The sequence below is a fragment of the Triturus cristatus genome, chromosome 3_2 (genome assembly GCF_964204655.1).
Source record: "Triturus cristatus chromosome 3_2, aTriCri1.1, whole genome shotgun sequence".
Lineage (NCBI taxonomy): Eukaryota > Metazoa > Chordata > Amphibia > Caudata > Salamandridae > Triturus > Triturus cristatus.
Window position 1 is genome coordinate 416457500 of NC_140584.1, and position 20592 is coordinate 416478091.

Consider the following 20592-nt stretch of genomic DNA (forward strand, 5'->3'; position numbering starts at 1 on the left):
GGCAGCCAGAACCTGAGCTAAAGTGAGCGTCTTGAACCGGTCCTTCCGGAGGAAGGAGTTCACGCTCCTGAGGTCCAAGATCGGGCGTAGGCCCCCTTTGCCCTTCTTGGGAACCAGAAAGTCGTGGGAATAACAACCACGACCTACTTCTGGACCAGGAACGCGCTCGACGGCCTCTTTGGCCAAGAGGGCCGAAACTTCCTCTCGTAGAAGATGCAAATGATCCCCCGACATACGGTGGTTCAGCGGTGGCATGGCTGGACGAGTCGTCTCGAAGGGGAGGGAGTAGCCCCTTCGGACGATTTGCACCACCCACCTGTCCGACGTGATGGAGCGCCAGTGGAGCAGGTGATGGCGAACTGCCGCCCACTGGCATTGAATGGGCCTGAAAGCTCGGACTAGGAGGGCTTTGAGGCGGATGCTGCCGGGGTGGATGTGGGCTGACCGGCACGTTGACCTCCAGTACCGCCTCAGCGGAATCCACGTCTGCGACCGCGTGAAGGTTGGTTCTGCGGCCGGTGGCTGGGCGGACGTGAGGAGGCGCCCCTTCCTTGGCCACGAAAGGGACGAAAGGCGGAAGTTTGCGGCCGCGGGGCTTAAAGACCCAAGGACTTGGCCGTGGCCCGGGAGTCCTTGAACCGAGCCAGCGCACTGTCCGCATTCTCACCAAAAGGCGAGTGCCATCAAAGGGCATGTCCATGAGGGAACTCTGGACATCCCCCGAAAATGACGTGGACCTCAGCTAGGTGTGACGCCAAAGCGCCACCGTTGTGGAAATCGCCCGACCCAGCGAGTCCGTGGTGTCAAGTCCACACCGTATGGCGTGCCGTGCTGCATCTCGACCGTCAGCAAGTGCTTGAGTGAGTCGTGTCCGGGCCTCCACCGGGCACAAGGGCAGCACGTCCTCCACCGTATCCCACAGAGAGTGGGAATAACGGTCTAAAAGTCAAGCGGTATTTAAAGACCGCAGCCCCAAACTCAGGGATGAGAACAGTTTCTTGCCAAACTGTTCCAACCTCTTGGATTCCCGATCCGGAGGAGCGGACGGGAAGGAGGATTGGGAGGTTGAGGCCTGGATAACCAGACTCTCGGGGGTGGGGTGTTGGGAGAGGAAACTGGGGTCGCCCGGAGCAGGGCGGTGGCGCCGGGCAACGTTCCGGTCCACAGGAGGGACTGTGGAGGGCTTGGAACAAGTGCCCTGCAGAACGTCAATGAGGGCCTCATTAAACTGCAGCAGAGGCTCAGTGGAGCTTGCTGTCGGTTGAAGGACCTCTGTGAGGACGTTAGTCCTCACGGCCACAGCAGGCAAATCCCGCCCTAGGGCTTCGGCCGCCTTGCGCAGCACCACTGAAAAGGCTGCACCCACCTCCGAGGCCACAGTCGGAGGAGAGATGAAACAAGCGTCCGGGGAGGTATCCAGACCGCTGGCATCCCCCAATTCCTCTGCCCAGTCCTGAGAAAGTTGGGCCTGAGCGGCCATAGGGTCTTCAGACCCCTCCCAGTCGCCCTCGTCATCCGATTCCCGATACACAGGAGGAATGATCGGAGTCGGGCAGTAGATGAAGCGTTCACCAATCGGCGCCGGTAGCGGCGCCGCACCCGGACCGGGGCTAAACTGGGGGAACGACGTCGTCCGGGGACGGCGTCGGGGGTGGAACCGGTGTCGGCAGAGGAGGCGTCGTGAGGTCGACCGGCGCCGACTGAGATCCAGGCCTGGATCCCTCGGGTACCTGCGGCATCGGGGCCGGAGCCGTCGACGGCGCCAGAGCCACCGGCACGCGAGGTCACCCAGTCGAACCTGCGGGGCAAGAAGGTGCGCCTACAGGCATCGACGGCGGAGCCAGGCCCCTCATGGCCGAGAGGAAGGCACTGACCTCCGCCGGAGTCGCGTCAGTCCCAGGGACCAGCGGGTATGGGGACGGACGCGGCTCCTGCGGCTCCGACGGAGCCGCGGGGGTGGGACCACCCTGACCCTCATCCGAGTCGTGCGACAGGCGAGGGGAGTCCGAAGAGCGGTATCGTCTCTTGGACTTCTTGGAGTGCTTCAACTTACCCGAAGACCCCGACGAGCGATGACGATGGCTGTGGCTCCGCGATCGGTCCTTGGACATCCTCCTGGACCGGGACCGAGAGCGGCGCGGAGCCGAGTGCCGAAGCTCGAGAAGCTTACGGGACCGCTCCCGCCTAGCTTTCGACGTCAAGGCCTGGCAATCGAGGCACGACTCCGCCTCATGGTCTGCCCCCAGGCAATAAAGGCACCGGCGATGGTGATCCGTCACCGACATCAGGCGATGACAGGCGTCACAGGATTTGAAGACAGGCGTCACAGGCTTTGAAACCAGGCATCCTACCGGCACCAGAGTCGAGTCGATAGACCAAAAGAAGTCAAAAAAGTTAGTCAAAAATTGACTAGGGGTAAGCTCTTCCCGGATCGGCGCTTACTGGCGCTGATAAAAGAAGAACTGACGTCAGCGCGCGAGGGCGGCGTCTAAGTACTCCGACGACGTCATTCCGGCGCACGACGCCGACGACGGATGCGGAGCCGCAGACGACGCCTACCGACGCGCAAGGGGTATTGCTACAAAAATCTTTCCGGATCCAGCCTGACGCCTGGGGATATTCTAAGGTGAGGAATCTAACTAACGTGTTTCTTTCAGATACAACGTTACAGACTTCGTGAGGAAGGTCAAAAGCTATCAACTGCCACCACTCAATCTCCACGCATGGAGGCGCGGAGTTGACAGGTTCGGGTGAAGGACACTTCCCTGGTGTTGCGACAGAGCCTCCTGAAGCGGTAGCCTGATCTGATCGATGCTCATTCTCAGAAGCTAGGATACCCGACTCTCCTTGCCCAGTCCAGAGCCACAAAAATGACTTGGGCCCGGATGTTCCTGATCTTCTTTAGAAAAACAAACAGGAGTGGAATGGACAGAAAGGCGTTCAGCAGGCCTGAGCTACACTCGTGACGAAAGGCATCGCCGAGCGATAGCCGCCTTAGAAACTCCAGCGTGCTGACACGGAGCGTTCTCTTCAGAGAATCTAACCAACGTTCTCCCCATTGCTGAAAAAGACCTTGCGCCACTTCCGACTGTAGGCGCATTATGTGATCCACTAGGCATCGACGGCTGAGTGCGTCGGCCCTGGCGTTTAGAGAACCTGCAAGGTGTTGAACCATCAGGTTTATGCCCTGCTGTTCCAGCCATGTCAAGAGACACGTCCTCTCGACAAAGGATCCACGACCCCACCCCACTTGTTGCAGTACCACATGGCAGTGGTGTTGTCCGTGAGCAGCAGCTTCCCCTTGACAGAGGGAAGAAATGCTTTCAATGTCAATGGAATGGCTCAGAGCTCCAACAAATTTATATGGAGCCCGACGCCACTGGAGAGTAGTGTCCCCTGATCTCCACCTTTACCCAGAAGGGACACATCTGTCACTACTATGTGTTCAGGTTGGGGAATGGAGAGGGGTCTGCAGTTGACCCAATCGCCACTGCAGATCTCTCACAGTTGCTTCTGAGATCTGGGCCATGTCGGTGAGATTTCCTTGATGCTGTACCTACTGAAACTTCAGGTCCCACTGCAGAGCCTGCATACGCCACCTGTCATGTTTTACCAAAAGGATGCAGGAGGGCATGAGGCTCAACAGCCGCAGAGTCAGTCTCACCGAAATCCAGGATAGAGGCGGAAACATCAGAATCATAACCTGAATATCCTGGACTCGCTACTCAGGAGGATAGGCCAGAAACTGCACTGTGTCCAAAACTGCTCCGATGAGAGGGCGCATCTGAGAAGGAGTAAGGTGTGACTTCAGCGCGTTTATAGAGAATCCCAGCGAATGCGGTCTGTAGGAAGGTGGATATCTGACTATGGTTACCCCCAACTTTTTGCCTAGTGTCTAGCTGGTTTTTCGACTTAGTTGGCCTGAGATCCTGCCATTCAGGTCTCAGGCTGTCTGCTCTCTCTTTAAAATGGACTCCATGTACCCTAGGTACATACCCAATTGGTAAGGATCACCTTATTGGACCCTGTACAGTGTACCCTAGGTACCCAGGGCATAGGTGTACCCTAGGCCTCCCAGGGGCTGCAGCATGTATTATGCCACCCCTGGTCTGGCCTTCCAATCAGACACAACTGGCTGATCACTCAGCTGGGGCAAGGTCGTGTAATCACCCCTTGCTTAGATATAGTATACCTATATCTACCCTTAAAATAGACACATGTGTACCTGTGAATCACTCCTATGGCAGGCCTTAATAATCCTGGAGGCAGAGTGCTTGGTAACATGTGAGATGGTGCTCTAGCATAAGCTGAGCCTGTCTGCAGCTTTCGGAACCATGTCCTTATAGCTGTTCTATGATATAGCCTACCATATACTCTTAAAGTGCCTTATAATTTTAAACGGTTATGGTAACTATGGTTTGGCTTTATCAAAACATGTCGTATAAGGTGTCTGACACTTTGGAATAATACCCCCATACCATTTCTGGTGATGAGGATATTATTCCTCCCTTCTAGAGGGAGAGACATGTGAAAATCCTACTTTGCTGTTTAACTCTCACCAAAGCATCAGCATCACAAAATGGATGCTGCTGCCACAGACACGAGTCTGACCTCCTGCAGCTGGGAGCCCTCCCAGCCAGGGAGGCCTGGACAATAGGTTTCCTGCTTGGGGAGGTGCTAGCACCTCCCCAGACAGACTTTAGTGTATTGGGGCAGGGAGGGCTAAAAGGAATGAGACATGCCTGGGGCACACAAGGTGCTCCATGCATAGTCCAGTTCAAACCGGTGCTGGGGCACTCCAGCCCCAGCGCGAAACTGGACAAAGGAAAGGGGGTGTAGCCACCCCCCTTCCTGGTCCCACCCATAGGAGGGACCTTGCAGGTAGCCCAGCCCACTAGCCTAGTATATCAGTAGGTAGCTGAGCCCTGCTAAATTAGATTAACCTGAATCTGCAACTTGAACAGAAACTCTGGACCATCGACATTCGACCTCAGGAAGAAGACTGAAGAAATCTCCCTTGTGGCCAAGGAGTGACCACCCTGGGCAACCAAGCACCATCCAGCGACCGCTGCTTGCTTTGCAACTGATCCTACGAGTGACGACTGCAGAGACTGACCAGCGCCGAGACTTCCAGACACCTCTGACTCAGATCCACATCTACAGCAAAGCTGAGACCCGTGGAGGCAACGAGGGACCGGCGACTTGGGAAAAGTGGCTAGTAACTGACTAGCGCGACTTCTGAGGCTTCCTCGAGACTGTGCTTGGGGAATTGAGAAGCCCCAATCCCAAGCACCATCTGCAAAGAAGATCAGCTCCACACACTTCACGTGTTCTGCGTGGGGCCCTTCTGCACCCGAGTTGATAGACGTGTTGTCCGGTTGCTGGCCCGTTGGCTAGTAGCCTCTGCGACGACGAACCTTTTGTTTCATCTTGCTGGTCCGGCTCCTCCAGACTGGCACCCGCTCCTCTGTGAAAGAGAAGCACCCCAGACCTTCCTGGTCTTCACCAGAAGCAAGTCCTCCATTCGGCGTGGGTTCCGCTTGCCAAGGCTTGTTGGGTCCTGACTCGACATAGACGCCGCCGACAGCAAGAGCCTTCGTGGGACAACTCATCTCCTGGTCCTGGTCGTCCTCGACGCCTCCTGGTACCCGTGGCTGCTGCGACAAGCTTCACCTCTTCACCTGCACGACATCGCCTGCACGACATCGCCTGGTTCCTTCCTGGTTCCTTCCCGGCTCCTGGCTGGTGACCTAGACTCTGTCCCTTCTGCTTGCAGGTATCCTTCCTTCTTGATCCCATCCTTGGGATCCACCGGACACTCTTCACTGACTGCCTGTCAGCAACATTCCTTCAGGCATCCATAGAAGTCAACGACGAAACCCGACGCAAGTTCACACCTATGCACCCGCAGCCCGTGGGCTAGGTAACTTGAGTACTCCGGTGCTCACAAGGGTATTGACTATCCCAGGGTCTAGGTTCCGAGTCTCGACTTTCTAGCTATTCCAGAAGTGTCCTAAAACTGTTAAATTCTAATACTTACTATTTCTATCGACTTTTACGCATTACGCGTGAGTGTTTCCACTCTGCACCTGAATCCCGTGGGCCTCCCACTTCCTAACCTTTGGTAGTATAGTGTAGCCCCAGTGATTCCCTAGGCCTATCCTGTGTTCGTGACAGTGGTTTTTATACCACTTACTTAGTATATGGTTTGCGTGGCCCCTAGGGCCTAACTGTATTACTTACATGTGTGACTAAATATATGCTTAAATAAGACTGTGTTGTACTTACCTCGAATCTCATAAAGAGTGCTGAGGGTTTGACTAGAATAAATGCATTCTATTTTTATATATATCTGTTGTGGTGTCCTTTCATTTGGTATTTAAGGGGTTACATATGGTATAACAGCTGGCTTCACATGCCATTCAGAGTTTAGCCTAAGACTGCTCTTGTCCATGCTACCACTAGGATAGCTGGTCTATAAGGTTGACTTTACAACCAATCACCATAAGGGTTGTTTGAACTGATACAAGGTGCACTAGAATTAGTGACATCATATATCAGGCCAACTTCTCACACTACCTTCAACTGCAAGTAAAGCCTGTGGCACGGCAGGATGGGAATATGAAAATACGCATCCTGCAGGTCTAACACTACCATCCAGTCTTCCTGGTCTAGCGCAGACAAGACCTGAGCTAGAGTGAGCATCTTGAACGTCTAATTTTTTAGGAAAAGATTGACGGTCTGAAGATCTAAAATGGGCTGCAACCCTTTGTTGAAATCAGTAATTAGCGGGAATAACAACCGCTGTCTACATCTGAAACAGGGACTCTTTCTATAGCACCTTTGGCCAAGAGAGCTGTAACTTCCTCTTGACGCTATTTCAGATGATCCACCGTCAGCCGTTCCAGATTTGGCAGAATGGGAGGTGGAAAAGAAAGGAAAGGAAAGGAAGAGAAGAGAATAGCCCTCCTGGACGATCTTCAAGACCCACTTGTCCAATGTTATGGTTATTCGGTGGGGGAGATGACAAATTCTCCCACCAACTGGAGTAGTGTAGTCCTACAGAGTCAGCCTAGGAGTGCTTGGAGGCTGCGGTTGCTGGGGGGAGTGTGGCCGACGACTTTTGGCCTTCATTCCTGGATCGGAATGCACTGCATCTATGTCCTTGCACGGCTTGGGCAATCTGTGCAGGACGGTGGCTGGGATAGGACTGACGCAGCTGGAAACCTCCTCCATTGTCACGAAAGGAAGACTGCCCACGAGGTGTAGAGGAGAGGTCCATGGATCTGGCCGTAGCTCGAGAGTCTTTGAACCTGACCAGGACTGAATGAAAACAAGTTATTTACCTGTAACTTTGGATCTCCAGTATTGGAAATTTTCATAGATTCCCATGCTTGTATCATTCCCCGTCGTCGGAATGGGAGGAATGATCTGTAAAAAGTGTCCAGTTCACTGACTTCCACAAGTTCCCCATACCAGTCCAAAGGCTCCGCAGAGTCATCATGGTGTTCCAGAGGGTCCATAGACCCCTCCCATTCCTCTCCTGAGCCTAGCACATCTCGATAGTGCTCAGGTGACAACACAGAGAACCCCTGGGTTCAATCTGCGCCGAGCGACATCGTTCTGGCTCCTTGTCGGGGATGGGGATGGGGCTGGCGCTGCCGGTGGGCACCAGTGGCACCGCAGGCACCGACTTCGGGTACGATGCCAGAGGAGGTCACGTTGGCACGACCAATGTCAACCCAGATCTGATCCATGAGGCTCCACCGGCGTCGTGGGCGGAGCCAACTGCGTGGAACCCGATGGGGTCCATTCCGACTCTGTGGGGCCCATGGGCTCACCACTGGGGTCAGTCCGCTCAAATACACGGCGCATGATCTTGTAAAATGATTTTATTTTCACCAGGGGTGTTCCGGCTTCCAGAAAGGAAAGGAGGCGTTAAGTCGAGCCATGCTCCGCGGAACCGTGCCTAGGGAGTCGGTGCTCCTTACCTCTCTCGTCAGATGACAGCCGAGGTGAAAATTAAGTCCTCTTGGACTACTTCTTATGCCTCTTCCGCAAGTGTCCCGAAGACCTTGAGTGGGAGGAAGAGGACTCATGGCTCCGGGAGTGGTTCTGTAACCTCCTCTTCTTCGATCTGGACCGGATTCTCACTCGACTGTGTCGACTGCTGAGCCACGAGGAGCTTCATCGCCCACTCCCTCATGGCCTTCAGAGCCATGGCCTGGCAGTCCAAGTACGACTGAGTCGTGGTTGCGCTCGAGACACCAAACGCAAACGAGGCGGGCACCGTACGGCTTGAAACCGGTCTTCCTTGAAGACACACCTCGCACATGAGGAGGAAATGATTTCAAAATTCAACAAAAGTCGAGAAAAAAACCTGTCAAAAAGCGAAAGAGGGGTAGCTCTTTCCGGATCGGCGCTTAACTGGTGCGGAAAGAAAAGAACTGATGTCCGCACGCCTGCGTGGCGCCTATATAGGCACTGCAACATCATAGCAGACGCTGCTGATGTCATGCGGAGCCGAATGGAGTCACCCGACGGCACGCGTAAGGGGTATTGCTCAGAAAAAGTTTCCGGATCCAGCCTGACGCTTGGGAAATTCAAAGGTAAGGAATATGCAGCTAGAAGTCTATCAGATGAGCCAATTAAACGTGCACCATTTTAAGGGTCAGAGCATATGCACCGAGTCCTGTTTAGCATGACTCAGGGCATTCCAGAGTCAATACACCAGTACCTATCAGTCGAAATGGGGACAGAAAGTGGGGGTTAAATCTACAAAAAGCCTACCTCCTTAAACCCCCCCTAACCCAAAAGAGATGCATCGATTACGACTGTCAACTCTAAGTGGGGTAGGGACAGGGGTCTGCCACTGATCCAAACATGGTCCAATAACTGCTACTGTAGATCTCCTACAAGATATGGAAGTGGTCAGTGAGTTCCCCTTGATGTTGGGCCCGCTAAGACTTAAGATCCCAATGCAGAGCGCACATATGCCACCGGGCGAGCTTGGCCAGCAGGATGAATGAGCCATTGGTCCCATTAGCTCCAGAGTCAGCCTCACTGAAGCCCAGGACATAGGCTGAAAGAGCGTTATGATAGTCTGAAAGCGATAGACTCTCCATTACTGGGGTAAGGCAAAAAAACAAACTGTGTCCAGAATGGTCAGATAAAAGGGAGCATCTGAGGATATGTCAATTGTGACTTTGGCACACTGACATTGAACCCCATAGGTTCGCCATAGTCTGAAAGTGGTTAACAACTGCCTGGGATGAGCCTGCCTTCAACAATTGGACATCACATGACAAACCAGTGGACCACAGACAAGCGTGCTGGCATATGACGAAACTGGTGCCAATGGCCTGTCAAATAGAATTGGTGATGTCCAAGCCACAACGGATTGTGAACTTGGTTGCATCATGACAGTGATGCATGAGTCTGGTTAGGAGAGGTCAGGGATTTCTGGGACACCTGGGAGGACATGAACCAAAGAATTCCACAAAGTGTGGGAACAGCGTCTCCCAAGGCAGCTAGAAACTGCAAATCTGATGCCAAAGCTGGTGTAAAAAAATACTCTCTTCTCAAAGGTCTAAATTCGTTTGTGCTCCCTATTAGGAGGAGTCGGAAAGATATTAGAGTTTATCCAGACTTGTAGAAGCCTGAACCACCAAGCTTTCAGGAGAGGGGTGCCGAGACAAGAATGCAGGGTCACTTGTGGCAGGGCGATAGTGTCATCAAATGGGGGCTGAGGGGTTCAGAGCAAGGTTTGTATTGCAAGTGCCTCATTGAAGGGCAACAGGGACTTGGAAGATGTTTGCCCCGACTCAAAAACTTGTGTTAGAACACTGTTTTTGACCTCTGAGGTGGGGAGCTTGTGGACAAGAACTTGAGCTGCCCTACACATGACCATGGCATAGGAAGTGCTTTCCTCAGTGACAGGCCCCAAGGGTGATAACAGTCCCGACTCAAAGAAAGTATCAAGGCCACTGGCTACTTGAAGCCAATCATTCTAATTCTCTTTGTATTATGGTGGCACAATTTATTCACTCCGATTGTAATCTTTGTATGAATCTGTGACAAATAAGGAATGCAACGCATATATTCTTCGTCGAGGCGGCAAGTCAAGTGAGAAGGTGGTGTCTCGATGGAAGTAAACTGCGAACTCGGTCAAGGTAGTGCGGATTGAGTTTGAGAACACAATGGGCACCTCGTTCTCCGACGTTGATGGAGTCTGACTTGGCATTGAGGCTCTGGGAATTGGCATGGAGCATGGCGGAACAGGTGACAGAGGAGGCCCATAGGTATAAACAGGCGCAGAGAGTGAATATGCCGGCATAAACGCAGACTAAGGGACTCTCTGCTCTTTATGGCCCAAAAGCATGCCAGAAGAAGACAGTAAGGATCCGAAGAGTCAGAGACTGGCCTTGTGGAACTCTTCGTCTTGTATGACCTTTGGGTTCACTGACACATAGTTACTGCAGGCATTAGAGTCGTGGCACGAAACCAGGCACACAGGCATTTGTGATAGTGCTTAAAGAATTAAAACCAGTCATTTTGAAATGTGCCATTTACCTACACACTGATTTTGAATGAAAAATGGTCTCAAAGAGATGAGCAGTAGCTCTAGATCAGCGTGTAGTGGCACGGAAGGAAACAAACAGACATCAGCACGTGGGATTGGTAACTACATAGGACCAGCACGTCATTTCTGGACTGGAGCAGTATCGGTGCGGAGCTGCACGGTGCCACCTACAGGTGCGCATAGGTACTGCTCAAAAGTTTACAGCTCCAGCCGGATGCCTGGAGAATACTCAAAAGGTGAGGAATTTGTGGTTAGAAGTCCCTATCAGAAAGAATAATGCAACAGCTGTGTGGTTAAGCCAAACCTAAAAAACATAAAAGCCTCCCCCACTCACCCGTCTTTTGGGTTGTGGAAATCCATCCCGGTGCCTCCGCCGGGCTCTCCGAGAGAGAAGGCCAGGTCCTCTGTTCAGGGGGTCATAGGCTTCTGGAATGAAAGAGGAGAAAGTTGTCTGGTCTGGAACAGCACAGTTACAAAATCAACAAAGACTGCATGAAATAAATATATATATATATATATATATATATATATATATATATATATATATATATATATATATATATATATATATATATATATATATATATATATATATATATATATATATATATATATATATATATATATATATATATATATATATATATATATATATATATATATATATATATATATATATATATATATATATATATATATATATATATATATATATATATATATATATATATATATATATATATATATATATATATATATATATATATATATATATATATATATATATATATATATATATATATATATATATATATATATATATATATATATATATATATATATATATATATATATATATATATATATAATGTTTTCTACTTGCAGCCAAGTTCTCCACACTTATTTCACAAACCCGTTGGGAAGTCTGCCTCCAAGTCTTGTTCGGTGCCCACTCTGGAAGGTCGTTTCGGCTCAGTGTCAGGCTCGTGAACAGTGGCTGATCTTAAGGCGTAGTGGTTAAGCTCATCTTCCCAGCTATGTGGTGTGGACACTGCTTCAGATTCTATGTCACCGCTGTAAGTGCTACCTTGGTCTGTAAAAGTAAATGAAACATCGATAAACTACTTTTAAGGAAACACTACTTGTAATCCTAGCTCTCCACAATTGAGAGCGTCACCCAATTACTGAACCTCAAACAGATATGCATGCAAAGAACACACCACAAATAATTTCACAATGAAATGCATTAAACAGCCACTAACCCGGTAAAATTTAAAATGCAGGCACGGAACAATTCTAATACCTCATTAAAAAAGGAAAAAGTAGGCAAGAAAGTGTTACACACAGAGTGTGCTGTGACCATATGGCCACATACAGCTGGCTCTTTTATCTCAAAGGGCACAGATTCAGAATCAGGCAGCCAATTCATTCTGAAGCACTAGTAAGGCTTTATGACGTTATTTAAGGCAATCCACTAAAGCCAACTCTCCAGGCAACCTAGGGAGAAGGGTAAATAGTTTTTAATTCAGTGACTATTTCCATGATGGAGAAGGAAAATATTACTTTCATGTAGCAATTGGATTGCGACTTCTTGGCTTGTAGATTCATATGGTGCCAAACAGTGCTTGTTGTGTAAGGGATATGATAAAGCTGTTTTCTGAAACAATGCTTGCAGGTTCAAGCGCCTCAAAAATGGCTCGATCACTTCCTGAAACCCAAAAAGCAAAAGGTCTCAGAAACCACCTTCAATTATGACTGTTTTCCACATTTGGATGATGGTATGTTAACAAGTCTCTAACAGCACATTCTGACTACATTAAAACAGAACCCTTTAGAAAGCTTCCCAGGTTGAGGGGATGACGCAAAAAAAAAAAAAAAAAAAAAACACTACAAGAGTATAAACTGCAAACCGAATGTGTCAGATGAACAAGTTACTTACCTTCGTTAACGCTTTTTATGGTGGATACAGTATCTGCCTGTGGATTCCTCACCTTATGAATATCCCCTGCGCCAGCATTCCGCGGAATTTTTTCCTAGCTCTCCACGCCGACGACTCCGCTCGTGATTCTGATGTCACGGGAGCAAAAAGAGAGCCTCGTCGGCGTGATAACGTCAGTTCAACCCATTTTGTCCGTGCCTCCGAGTAGAACAGGTGGACCGACAACAGATTCAAAGTATACACAGTATTCAACATTTGAACCAATATACACAAAGTCAACAAGCATTGGCATTGCCAATAGGTCTCACCTTTGGGACCTTATAAGTGTTTAATCATGCAACAGTTAATGTTGGTGCACCAAGGATACTGTGCTGCATAACTAAATACTTATAAGGCCCCAAAAGCGAGACCTATTGGCTATGCCAATGCTTGTTTATTCTGAGCCTCAAGCAAACGTAAAGTCACTGCACATTGGAGCTTGCATGCTGCAAGAAATCTGTGCGCAACTGCACAAACATGCCTCAGCACGACAATTCTTACATACTTTTAATTACAACTGCATGTACGTCTGTTTGTATTTACACACTCACCTATGCATGCGGCAATGCGCCCCCATACTGCACGTCGGAGTAAATCCATATCCGTGTATGACAGTTCATGGTGAGCTGTTCGTGAGAGAATATTGTTCCGGGTTACTGTAGGCACATCCTGGCCTCTGAGTGGCAGTACTTTCCTGCCTACATGTGGCAGAACGTGTGTTTGTAGGTGACAGTACATTTGTATTAACACGGGGTAGTAATTTTTCTGTGTTTGGAAATCGCTTCCTGTTTGTATACTGAAGTATATTTCCTATAGCTGTAAGTGATTCAGTACTTGGTGTACTTTTTATGTGATTTCTGTGCTTTGTCTTATAACTGCAGCAGAGGGGGTTCGGTGCCTGCTGTATGTGAGCGCTAGGTCTCTATCACTATAGCAAAGTCGGTTCAGTGACTCCTGTAGGTGAACTCCGTCTGCCTTAGGCGAGCACCATGTCTGCTGTCATCATCCCTATATAAGAGGCTGAGCAGTGCCTGCTGTAGGAGAGCTCTATGTCTGGTACATATGTGCTTTCTGTTACAATACCTTAGGTAGTGCTGTGTCTTTTGTAAATGAGCTCGTTGTCTTCGTTTATCCTGTGTCTGCTCCAGGAGTGTATACAAGGGTGTCCGTACCCTGCCCCATCACACTAGTGAACACCGCGACCGAGTTCCCGAGTTTTGTGTTGGTGGCCGCAACTTTTTCTTCTGTTTTGCAACCAGCGAGATAGGTCATGATTCCGCTGTACTGAAACGGGCAATGGGAGAAAAAGATCCCGGTCAATTAAAACAAGCACGCACGCGCCTCGTGCGGAAGCAGAGGGAGAGAGGAGGGGGCCTGCGCGACGCCCTTGCAGGAGCAAGCAGCAAGGCGCGATAATTGATAACATATGGCGCCAGCTGCTCGCTCCCGCAAGTGAATCAACCAGACGTGCAAGCGTTGCCATTGGAAGCAATGCAACGCGTGCACATTTTTGACGGGAAACCTGTGCCAATTACTAAAGGTCTCTTTCCTATGCAGCGCTTGCACGCTGCGTAGGTAAACCTAACAAGCATTTACAATGCAACGGTCTCGGCATTGTTAAAGTTAGAGCTATTGGCATTGCTCATGACAATGCCGTTTCTTTAAATGTTTTAAAAACAAAAACAAACAAAAATAATGTCATGAGCAATGCCAATAGCTCTAACTTTACCAATGCCGAGACCATTGCATTTACAATGCAATGGTCTCGGCATTGGTAAAGTTAGAGCTATTGGCATTGCTCATGACATTATTTTTGTTTATGTCTTTGTTTTTAAAACATTTAAAGAAACGGCATTGTTATTTACAATGTCAATAGCTTAATCTCTCTCAAATGGTGCGTTTCAGTAAATGCAGCCTGCTACACTCTATTAACAATTACATTGAGCCTCCACCGCAAAGATCACACCCTGAGCAGGTCACCTCTTTAGCTTTACGAATACATATTGGCCTATGTGTTCCGCTGCCAATAACTGTACTAAGCGCAGGGCTTTAAGTGGGCCAGGTCCTGCCGGTGGTCAGCACAAGTAGTTTTAAAAAGTAGATGCTGAGGCGAGGCTATCGGGCTCTCCATGTTTGCCCTCACCATCAGGGTGAAACAAAATCATAACTCTGCAGCAGGAACATCCTTAACTGTCTGTGATGTAACATCAAAGAGACTTGTTATAGTTCTTCCACAGCCTCATCCTTTCAGAACTGAAGCATTTTCAACATTATATACAACGAAGCCATAGTTGTTCCTTATTTATCTTATGCAACTAACAACCATTGACAAAGCCAATAGTCATGGCTTGTTGTAGGTGTAAGTTACATGTTGTATTATATATCTAGATACAATTAAAAAAGAGACAAAATACAAGTCGGGAAGCACACTATGCTAAGCACAGATTTTTTTCACTTAAATGTTTTAAGCCACGCCCTTAATTAAATCGACCAGGCCTCTCTGAAAGACCCCTGTACATGTGCATGCCTCCTGCTTTTATGAAAACTGAATACCACCGCTACGCCGAAAAGCATGAGGAAATTAAGAGTGCATTATTATTAATGACAGACTCTAGCTGTAAGTCCAGCACAAGAAGTGTGCATTGTACTGTAGTGTATTTTCAAAAGACATCACACGTCTTCATTCCAGGTCTATGCAAGTTTCTTCTTGACAACCAGAAATTACTGGTGATTAAAAAAAGCAAAGAAGGTATCAGAAATATGCCGGAAATAAACTGTCTAATTAATATAAAGTGCACTGGTTGCCATGGAAACACAGCTCCACAGGTCCATGGTGTGTCACTGGTGTATTGTTAATAGTGAGAGAAGAGACGGGCGTGAGGGTTCTCCCAAGCCCTACAGCGCTGTGAGGCGATACTAATGGGAATGCAGCGCTATCTAAAAATGGTAAGGTAGCATGGCATTCAACTTATTTGCTGAAATGTAGACTGTATCAGGCAGGCAACTAGAGCCAAATTTCGGGTGGGGGGGCTGAAAAAGATTTCGGGGGGGGGGGGGAAGGGGGGCTAAGTCTTCCAGCCATAGGCAGAATTGCCGTAAGAAGGGGTGAAAACACAACAAAAGGCTCATTAACGAGTAAATGGTCTTTTAAAGACCCATTAAGTATTCGGGCCTTGCTGCAATTAGACGGACGCCAGCCCGCGAGGCTGTCTCAGCCGGGCTGACACACAACGCGGGGGGGGGGGCTGAAGCCCGGTGAGCCCAATGGGTGTAGCGCGCCTGGCTGCTCATTTTGTAATGTGGTGTGCTGGTGTTTGCAGCGGTGTGGCCTGGCCTGAGCACCCTTGTAGCCGGTGTGAAATGCCGGAGCGTGGGCTGAGAGTTGGGCCACGTATGGTAATTCCACCCCTCTCTTGAGAAGCATTCCTTCTAAACTGCTCGCCCTTCGCGCGCCTTTAGTCGCCGGGTACTCATATTTCATGCTTTTACTCTTTCCAGGCAGGCTTCCAGCGCTCGGCTTTCACGGCCAGCTGTGCTGCTGTCTCCCTCCAGTTGTAATAAAAGTGCACAGCATGGGCAGCCGCTGTACTGGCTGAGAGTTTTGAGTTGTACCGCGCTTCAATATATCCCTCCCGTGTATGTTTAAAAAGCTTTTATGTACTTATTCTGTGGGTTCTGAAACATGAGGCGGAGTGAGAAAATTTGCAGGCGGGGTTTGCGCCGCTGTTTTTCCCCCTTTGTCAATTCAGGCAGATTTGAGACTTCAGGAAATGTGTGGCGAGATCCCCTCTGAAGGAAGTGACATGTCAGGAGGGCCACTTTGGCAGCGGACATTTAGAGAAGAAACCAGAGGTGGGGCTGTTGGCGTGGCCTGCCCACCCCCAATCGAAGTAGCAGTATTGTTGTTAGAACTTTGTTTGAGGTGGGGACGAAGACACAGAGGGCTCCCTTTTTTTTGAAAGACCCTGTTTGCTCACCCAGTTAGAGGAGACATGTCCCTCTCTCTGAGCGTTTCCAGGGAGAACAAGGCAGAGCAAAAGGCAAGCACACCACTGCCTTTCTCCGAGGCAGAGCAGAAATGCCTCGGAGAAACGCAGTGTCCTTTTCGGATTCGGGGGCGTGTTTGTCTTTTCTCTCCTCCAGCCATTGGCTGGAGGAGAGAATGAGACTTTCTTTAAAAAACACGCCCCCGATCCGAAAAGGACGGGGCCTAATCGGAGTGACTGACCTCTTCTCCAGTGGCTGGCCAGCATTCACGAGGCCAGCCAATGGAGAACAGGGGAGAAGAGGGGCGGTTTCAAGCCCCTCTTCTCCAAGTCATTAAATCTCCGACTTCCGGTTCTGCCTTTCGGCAGACCGGTAGTCCTCGACCTAAAAAGGAAAGCTTAAGAACATCAGCATTTCCTATAAATGTACCAGATAGAAAGAAGGTACAATGTAAAACAACAACCCAAATAAGGCATCCTTTTAGGTATACAAATGTGGATAGGCTGATACTGTATCCACCAGAAAAAGCGTTACTGAAGGTAAGTAACTTATTCTTCTGATGGCTACATCTGCCTGTGGATTCATCACCTTATGAATAGATTCCTTCAGCGGTACCATTCCGGGAGGAGGGTGTCCACCTTTCCTATACCAAAAAGTCCTGCAAGACGGAGCGCGCAAAATGGCCCTCCCTCCTCACTTTGGAATCCAAGCAATAATGCTTTGCGAAAGTGTGGAGGGAGGCCCAGGTCACTGCCTTACAAATGTCCACTACAGGAACACCTCTGGCCAAAGCAGAGGTGGAAGATTTAGCTCTAGTAGAATGAGCCCCAATACCCTCAGGTGGTTCCTTACCAGCAAGGGTGTAGCGGATCTTGATGCACAAGATGATCCACCTGGATAGAGTACGCTTGTGCACAGCTTTGCCTTTTGAGTGTCCAACGTAGCCCACGAAGAGCTGATGGTCCAAACGTAAGTCCTTTGTTCTGTCCAAATAAAAGCTCACCGCTCTCTTAGGGTCCAGGCGGTGAAGTCTCTCCTCCTCCTTGGAAGGGGGAGGATAAAACACAGGAAGATTTATGGACTGCCCCAGATGAAAAGGAGTAACTACCTTAAGCAGAAAAGCAGCCCTAGTCCAGAGGACCATCCTTTCAGCATGTATGGTCAAAAACAGGGGTTTTGAACAAAGAGCTTGAAGCACACTCACCCTCCTTGCTGAGGTGATGGCTACAAGAAAGACTGTTTTAAAGGACAAAAGCTTTAAAGGACAGCTATGAAGGGGTTAAAAAGGGGAACCCATCAAAAAAGTCAAAACAAGATTAAGATCCCACTGGGGCATAATAAAGGGAGTAGGCGGAAACCTATTGGTAAGGCCTTTGATAAATCTCAAAACAATAGGAGACTTAAATAAAGATGACTGATCAGGAAGACACAGGAAAGCCAATAAGGCTGACAAATAGCCCTTAACCGTGGCCACAGCACAATCCTGCTGAGCCAAGGAAAGAGCAAACTGAAAAACATTGGACAAGTGGGCCCTTAAAGGGTCAATGGATCTCTCTCAACACCATTTAACGAATCTTGACCATCTGAACGAGTAAATGGACTTGGTGGAGTGTCGCCTGGCCGATAAAATAACATCCACCACATCAGGCGAGAGAGAGAAGGAACTCAGGTTGCCCCGTTCAATCTCCAGGCATGAAGGTGTAGGCTCTGGAGGTAGGGGTGTAGAACCTGCCCCTGTAACTGCGAGAGGAGGTCTGCCCTGAGAGGGAGACGGAGCGGAGGGTGCGATGAGAAGTGAAGTAGATATGTGTACCACACCCTTCTTGGCCAATCCCGGGCTATCAATATGACTTGGGCCTGGTCTTGGCAAATCTTCCTCAGAACCAGAGGAATCAAGGGTATGGGAGGAAACGCGTAAAGGAGTTGTGAGCTTCAACTCGACTGAAACGCGTCCCCCAACACCCCCTGCATCGGAAACTGGAGACTGCAGAATGACGGTCAGTGTGCATTCTTGAGAGTGGCAAACAGGTCCACCTGAGGAGATCCCCACGTCCGGAAGACATGTTGAACTACCTCCGGATGAAGCATCTATTCGTGGTCGGCAGAGAACTGCCGACAGACTGTCCGCACACACGTTCAACACCCCGGCCAAATGATTCGCCATCAAGCAAATCCAATGGTCCTGAGCCCAGGACCAAAGCAGCAACGCCTCTCTGCAGAGACGGTATGACCCTACTCCTCTCTGCATGTTGACATACCGCATCGTGGTAGTGTTGTCAGTCAGGACTTGAACCGACTGACCGCGAAGGGAAGGGAGAAAGGCCTTGAGTGCCAAGCGTATTGCCCGCAATTCCAGAAGATTGATATGAGACAATCTTTCCTCCGGAGACCAAAGCCCCTTGATCTCCAGATCCCCCAGATGAGCACCCCACCCTAGGGTAGAGGCATCCGTTATCACTGTGGCCACCGATGGAGGAAGATGAAAGGGCTTTCCTTGAGACAGATTGCCCTCCATGCTCCACCAAGATAGTCCGCCGCAGCTTCTCTGGAGATCCTGACCGACTCCCGGAGATCTCTGTTGTGCTGATACCACTACCTGCAGAGACACCACTGGAGCGCCCTTATGTGCCAGTGTGCATGGTTGACCAACAGAAAGCAGGAGGCGAACAGACCGAGCAGGCGAAGGACCTTCAGAACTGGAACAACCGCTTCATTGTGGAATAAAGGGATCATCTCCTGAATGTCGAGAATTCTTTGTGGAGGAGGAAATGCTCAACACACAGTAGTGTCCAGTACCGCCCCTATGAACAGGTTGCGCTGAGAGGGCACCAGGTGAGATTTGGGCACACTGGAAAAACCCAAGTTGAACAACAGTTCAGATGTTACCCGCAGATGATGAAGCACCATCTCAGGCGACTCCGCTTTGAGCAGCCAGTCGTCCAGATAGGGGAAAACAGGAATCCCCGACCTTCTGAGATGAGCTGCCACCACCTTTGTGAAAACTCGAGAAGCAGTAGTAAGACCAAACGGGAGGACCGCAAACTGGTAGTGCTGCGACCCAACTGTAAAACGAAGATACTTCCTGTGCGACTTCAGAATGGAAATGTGAAAATACGCATCCTGCAAGTCGATCAACACCATCCAGTCCTCTTGCTGCAGCGCCAGAAGAACCTGAACAAGGGTCAGCATCTTGAATTTCTCCTTCAGGTAAAAAATAAAGACCCTGAGGTCCAGGATCAGACTTAACCTGCCGTCCTTTTTGGGAATCAGGAAATACCAAGAGTAGCACCCCTGACACCTTTCCTGCTCCAGAACCACCTCTTTCGCACCCTTTTGAAGTAAAGCAAGAACCTCCTTCTGCAGAAGAAGCAAATGGTCCTCTGAGCAAAAACCTTGGCAAGGAGGGTAAGGAGGAGGAAATTCCGGTCTGTTTTGACCGATTTCCAACCTTGCAGAAACTGAGACAGCAGACCCCCTACAGGACCCACATGATCCATGATGGGGGGGGGGGGGGGGGGGGGGGGGGGGGATTTATAGAGCGGATTTTGCTGCTGCTGAGATTGATGGAAGTTGCGAAAGGAAGACCTTCCAAAACCTCGATATTTCTTGTAGCAGAAGCCTCTCGACTGGGTCTGCAACCCCAAGGATTTCGCAGTGGCCCTGCTGTCTTTAAACCTTTGTAAGGCCAAATCTGCTTTCCCCCCAAAAAGCTTCGACCCGTCAAAGGGCAAATCAACAAGAGTGGCCTGGACATCAGGGGAAAAACCAGAAGAACGAAGCCAAGCATGCCTTCTTGTAGCTATGGCCTGATTGAATAACCTGCCTAGCCGCAGCCTGAGGATCTGACAGAACGTCCATAAAGTTTCCTCTCTCTTCATCAGGCAACTTGGGGGCCAATTGCTTTGCAGAGTCCATCAAAGCATGTATGTAGCGGCCCAACAGACAAGTGGCATTGGTTGATTTCAGTGCCATGCTAGAAAAGGAGAAAACCTTTTTAGATGCCTGTTCCATCTTCTTTGAGTCCCTGTCAGCTGGGGCCTGTGGA

General features: G+C 49.5%; 1 protein-coding gene across 10 annotated transcripts in view; it reads right to left on the reverse strand.

Moving 5' to 3' along the window:
• ZMYM4 (zinc finger MYM-type containing 4) overlaps positions 1 to 20592 on the reverse strand; it is a 1418124-nt gene that overhangs the window by 323144 nt on the left and 1074388 nt on the right. For all 10 annotated transcript variants that reach the window (XM_085648002.1, XM_085647995.1, XM_085647996.1 and 7 more), the window contains 2 exons: positions 11496 to 11675; positions 10917 to 11008 (listed from right to left, as the gene is read on the reverse strand). In XM_085648002.1, the coding sequence (XP_085504128.1) occupies positions 10917 to 11008; positions 11496 to 11675 (272 nt within the window). The remainder of the gene's footprint in view (positions 1 to 10916; positions 11009 to 11495; positions 11676 to 20592) is intronic.